This window comes from Micropterus salmoides, unplaced genomic scaffold (genome assembly GCF_014851395.1).
Source record: "Micropterus salmoides isolate LMB-PRFRI ecotype aquatic unplaced genomic scaffold, ASM1485139v1 Ms_hic_scaffold_1870, whole genome shotgun sequence".
NCBI classification, from domain to species: Eukaryota; Metazoa; Chordata; class Actinopteri; order Centrarchiformes; family Centrarchidae; genus Micropterus; species Micropterus salmoides.
Window position 1 is genome coordinate 8,854 of NW_024041007.1, and position 6,296 is coordinate 15,149.

Consider the following 6,296-nt stretch of genomic DNA (forward strand, 5'->3'; position numbering starts at 1 on the left):
TAATGACAGTAAAGCAGTAAAATGGTATAACGGTGAGTAAAAATTAAACAGCATTACAAATTACCTTCAACAGCATGCAGCAAAATAAGAGAGTGTTCCAAATTACTTTGCTATTGCTTTGTCTTACAAACTTGCCATCATTATCACTCCAAAGCTGTAGCCTAGTCTTAAACTTGTGAGTCTTAAAACTTTAATCCTTCTAGAGTCTGTGTCTCCTCTTCTCTGTCCTCTCTCATTCTGGTGTAGCATAGGCTGTGGGGTGAATTGAGGAATGTGCTCCACCCCCCGCACCTCCCTCTGTTTTCTCAAGAGTCGTGTTGTGTGTTTAGCTGCCATCCTCAGGTAATCTTGTAGACCAGTTATTAACTTTGGTTATCTATAACCCAGACTCCGGATGTTAAAAAAACGGTCTGGTTTTATCAGACAGAGTTCGTGAGTTCGTTTTTGAAACAGGAAGCTATTTTTATCAGCCGGAGACAAGAGTTTGGAACTAAATAATAATCTGGTTGTACCAGAAGTAACGGCCCCAACCCCTCATCAGTTATCTCCCACATGCAGAGCAGCACTCGTGTGTTTTTTTGTTTTCTTACTTCTATAAGTACCCTACCAGAAATCCAGAGGTCTTCACACTAGTGACTTGAAACCAGAGCGATGACCCTTCAAAGAGAACACGGTACGCATTCAGCCTTTCCTCCACAACTAAAGAAATAGCAAAAATCGACACTTTGTATTTTCATTCCTGCGTGTTTTCAATTAACAGTTTTTGACTTGATCGACAATGGGCTTCATTCAACCGAATATCAACTTGAAGGTAAGAGGGCCTTCTATGTACTAGAGTGAAATAGAAATGTTCTAAATTTAAAGTGTACTATCCTGATGTGTATTTTGTATATTGTTTTTACAGATTTGTACTCAGGCGAGGAAATAGGTTCTACAAGGGAGAATGGCATTCCATCAGCGCAGGTTGTAGATCTCACAGGAGAAGTCGGTAAGTAAGGTTACCTTAACTTTTAATCAGTGTGTAGGTTTTATTTATTTATTTACAAACTTTTACGCAGATGTGGTAACAGTACTCTTTTCTTTCATTACACCCACAGATGGTGCGAGCGATTGTGAACGGTACTTTATGCAGGGTCTCTCCCCTACCAATTACGAGGAGAACGGTCCGGTTCCGGAATCGGATCAGCCCTCGGCTTCGGTACCGCAAGTGTACATAACACCGGGCTCCCCGGAACACGTTGAGCCGGATTTGTCCCCGGAATCACCCGTCGATGATGTAGAGCGCTCCAGTCAGGCCGCAGATGGGAGGTCACGTAACGGATCACCGGTAGAAGCGCGGGGACTGATAGCGGAGGAAATCATTCATCCGGACCCAGCAGAACCGTGTACGCCGCTGAATCAGACTGAGCCTATACCGAACAACGGACCTCGGAAAAGGGAACACCGTAGAAGGCTCATTTCAACCAGCAGCAGCAGCAGGAGCAGTAGTAGGAGCAGCAGTAAGTAAATTGTTATAACGCTCTAAAACCATTAACCTAGCAAATATGCAGTCATAAAAAAAGTATAGCCTATATACACAGTTTCCCGTGATACCATGTTGCTGATTATTAGGCCATACAATTAATGAGTTAAAAGTATTCCACACTATTTTCTCAAATACAACAGCATGTCAAATGTTCTATGCAGAAAGTAGTCTTATGAGTTAACCTGACTCTAAAAGCTATTTTGCTTCTTTTTCATAAAGTAGGCTATTACTGTGGTGTTTGTTCGTTTGTTTTGCACTTCTACAGTGTTTTGGTACTGATGTCTGACATTCAGGGTATTTAGTTAAAAAACTTTGCTTGTTTGCTATAAAGTATTAATGTAGTGATTTGTAGGGGTGATGCCTGACTTTCTGTATTAAAATACACAAAAGAGGTTAAAGTGTCTTTGTTTTTGTGTCCCTCCAGCAAACAGACCCCGACGATCCGTGAGAGGCTGTCAGAATTGCTGTCGGACTGCCCATGAACAACTAGTTCTAATGAGTAATGCTTTCCGACTAATGGGTGAAATGCTGGCTGTCTACAGTGATCATAATTAGTAAGGTGATTTATCTGAATTTGTTTTAAATGATTTTTTTTGTTTGTTTCATTTGGTAATTGTTTTTATTGTTGATTTTCACTTGCAATAGTTAGATAAACGTGTTTATCCTGTTTTTTATAGTGTCTGTTTTAAGGTTTAAGTGTGTTTTGATTTTATGATAATGGATGAAAACAAACCGTTAGGGCTTAGGCAGAGTTTATCAGACGAGGTAGATCGACATTATCAGAATGAGTCAAACTTTCAAAATGGTATAACTGAAAATAGTGTAATTGAAAACGAGACCTCCTCCAGTCAGTTCTTAGATCCGTTACACGCTATAAATCAAGCTCTCGTTGATCTGGAACGCTTAGAAAATGAAATACCAACTGCTTTATTAGATGAAATCAACCAAATGAATGAACCCTTTCACCAAAACAACATCCCCTCTTTACCCGAACCCGAGCATATTCCTGTCTTAAACTCATCTGTGTCTCCAGACCTGTTGATTCAAATACAAAATGCTCTCTCCGAGCTTGAAAATAATGCAATCCCTGCCTTAAACCCCTCTACATCCTCGACCTATCAGACCCCCATTAACTCCCCCCTCATGGAGCAGGTAGCCAACACTCCTCCCTTGCAACAGCAAGGGGGCAGCGTGTCTCAAAATAATGACCCTGTGGCACCTCAAGCAAGAGTCATATCACGACATAGATTCTGTAATTATGAAATACGTCAGGTGTTGCGCTTTCCTTCTCCAACCAATTCAGAGGGTGTTGTGGATTATGCTCAGTTTTACAATGGTACACTGGAGCAGGTAGATGCGATTTTACAACAAGCCTTGTCACACAGGAGACCCCAAGATGTGGTGCAGTTGGAGCTAAGAGGTGAAAATCTCCGTAATAATGTATCAGTTATCTTACAGGATGGTGATGTTGACAATTTAGCGGGTTTTGAAAGACTTTTGCTTCGCATAGTACAATCCAATTGGACCATTATGACAGATGGTGATCTAGAACTGGTTCTCCAAGTGATCACCTGCCCTACAGGCGCGGGTAAAAGAGCAATGGTGGATAAAATGTTACAAAGCGAAATCTTAAAAAAAAACAACGCTTTCTGTACATTGTAGAAAACGAGGGGAATCACTTGTGTTTCGCCGTCTGTCTGGCTCATCTTCTACATCCCCTCCTCAACGATAGACAGGCTCTTGAATGCGGCAGAGAGATTCAAAACAAAGTGGGAATGGATGAACAGACACCTGTAGCCTTAAGCGACATCACGCGATTTGAACGTGCTTTGGACTGCAAAATTGTAGTGTTTTATAGAGGAGACGACGATAGGGCCCTCTGTAAATTCATGACCAAAAGCCCAAGACAGAGTAAAACCCTATTTTTGTTTCTCTTTCAGAACCACTACTATGGTATAAAAAATCTAAAGGCCTTTCTGGGTTCCCCATATCTGTGTGAGTACTGTTACACAGGGTACAACGGTGTGCTGAGTCACCGATGCCCTGCTCATTGTTCCGTTTGCTTTGACCCTACCTGTAATCAGAAGGGGTTCCAGCCTATTGTGTGTAAAGAGTGTAACAGGACATGTCGTTCAGAATTCTGTCTGACAAAGCACAAAGAGCCTACAGAGAGGCCCAGAACCAAAAAATTAGCCAGCACGTGCTCGTTGTACAAAAAATGTAACAAATGTGCACAGCTTTACTACTCAGCGATGAGTGGTGAAGGTAAACCACACACATGTCCTGCGGTGAAGTGTAAAATCTGTGGTGAGAAGTTGACCTCTGACGTTACAGATAAGAGGGAGATGCACCAATGCTACATCCAGACACTACCACCTGAAACAAAACACACAGAAAAATTGGTGTTTTATGATTTTGAAACATACGTCAATGAAAATGGCGTTCACATACCCTTTTTGGTGTGTACAAAAACGTTAGATGGCAAAACATGGAGCTCTCAAGGCAGAAATTGTGCCAACGAGTTTCTCACGCATTTCAGACGCCCTCTGTACAAAAATGCTGTGTTTATTGCTCACAATGCTCGAGGTTTTGACTCCTACCTACTCCTCAACGCCATGCTTGAACAAGCATTAAAACCCTCTTTGATTTTGCAAGGTTCAAAAGTCATCTGTATGACAGATCCTGATTTTAATCAAAAATACATTGACTCACTGTCCTTTCTTTCCATGCGTTTAGCCGATATGCCAAAAGCTCTCGGTTTTGATGACAGAATTAAAGGCTATTTTCCCCATAATTTTAGCTCACCTGCCCATTTGACCTACACAGGTCCCTACCCGGAGCCAAAAATGTACGGTACAGAACGCATGACTACGGTACAGCTGAAAGACTTTAACACCTGGTACGAGACGGCGCGCTGCGGTACATTTGATTTCATGAGAGAGGCCCGCCTCTATTGTGAAAACGATGTTGAGATTCTCGCAGAGGGATGCAAGCTGTTCAGAAAACAGTATATTGATGAAACAGCGGTTGACCCTTTTAGCCGCGCGACTATAGCATCTGCATGCATGAAAGTGTTTGTGACCAACTTCCTTCCTCCTAAAAGTTTGGCCATCCCCGATCCCAATAACTACACACGCCAGTTCAAAACGTATTCGAACGCAGGCATACAGTGGCTGCATTGGGTGGCTAGCACCGAAAACATCTTCATTCAACATGCTTTAAATGAGGGGGAAAAACAACTAGGAAAATACTTTGTAGATGGTTTTGCAGAGATCCAAGGTGTGAAATATGTATGGGAGTTTCTGGGATGTTTTTTCCATGGCTGTCCGAGTTGTTTCAAAGCTCATGAGACCAATCCTTTGACCGGCTACCCTTTTGAGGAGATGCATGCGAGGAGCGAGGAGAAATTACGTGAGTTACAGGCCATCCATAATGCTAAAGTGATTGTCATGAGAGAGCACACATGGACCGAGATGAAAAAATCACATCAGGGGTTAAAAGATTTTCTCAAACAGTATAAAGCTCCTCAACCTCTCTCACCCCGCGAAGCTTTGTATGGGGGTCGAACCTGTGCAGTAAAGTTGAGACACACTGCGGGTGCTAATGAAACGGTAGACTACTTTGATGTGACATCGCTGTATCCCTATGTCAACTGTAACTTTCCCTATCCTTTGGGGCACCCAAAAATAATCTACAAAGATTTCAAAGAACCCCAAAGCTACTTTGGAATAATCAGAGCCAAAATCTGTCCACCACAGGGTTTATTTTTTCCTGTTTTGCCCTATAGAACTGCAGCTGGTAAACTTGTCTTCACACTCTGCCGAACGTGCGCTGAACTTAATTTTCAGGAGGGTCCATGTCAACACAGTGATGAGGACAGAGCGATGACAGGGGTCTGGGTCACTCCTGAATTTAACAAGGCCTTGGAGATGGGGTATCGGGTAGCTGAGATCACAGAGGTATGGCAATTTGATAGACAGAGCGACTCGATTTTTGTTCAGTACATGCACACTTTTCTGAAGGGTAAACAGGAAGCTTCAGGTTACCCCCCTGAAGCCAAAGATCAGGCAGCCCGAGAAAAGTACATCAAAGACTATCAGACCAATCAGGGTGTTTTGCTGGATGCGTCTAAAATTCATCCGAATCCTGCAAAAAGACAAGTCTCCAAATTATGTCTCAACACATTCTGGGGGAAATTTGCACAACGCTCGAATCAGACACAGACTAAACTAATCACTGACCCTGAAGAGTTTTTTAACTTTATGTTTTCTGGAAAATATAAAGTTAAATACTTTTCCTTTGTCAACGACAAAACAGCATTGTTGCAGTGGAGTTATGGTGAGCAATGTATTGCCCCTCCAAACAAGGTAGACAACGTCTTTATAGCTGCTTTCACCACAGCTTATGGGCGTCTAAAGTTGTACAGTTATTTGGAGCAGCTGCAGGAGAGGGTCTTGTATTATGATACAGACAGTATTATCTATGTCACAAAAGAGGGGGAGAGACGGCTTGACCTGGGTAATTACATGGGAGATTTGACTGATGAGTTAGATGGTGATAGCATAAAAAATTCGCGGCCGGGGTCCTAAAAGTATGCGTACCAGACTCGTAACAACAAAGTAGTACGTTCGTGTAAAGGGTATCACTCAAACGCATGATTGTTGTGAACAAGTTAACTTTAACAGTGTCAAACAGTTGGTGGAGAATTATGTGCTAAACTCTGATGTGGGGGTGTAATTGAAACACCTCAGCACAATATTGTACGAGATAA

At 42.3% G+C, this 6,296-nt stretch overlaps 1 protein-coding gene across 1 annotated transcript; it reads left to right on the forward strand.

The window, feature by feature from the left end:
- Positions 1-474: 474 nt before the first annotated feature.
- LOC119909731 lies at positions 475-3,583 on the forward strand. The gene is made up of 6 exons (XM_038727948.1): positions 475-673; positions 761-811; positions 905-988; positions 1,098-1,499; positions 1,950-2,084; positions 3,466-3,583. The coding sequence occupies exons 1-5, from the start codon at positions 652-654 to the stop codon at positions 2,078-2,080; spliced, it is 690 nt and encodes a 229-aa protein (XP_038583876.1). The 5' UTR covers positions 475-651; the 3' UTR covers positions 2,081-2,084; positions 3,466-3,583.
- Positions 3,584-6,296: the final 2,713 nt, after the last annotated feature.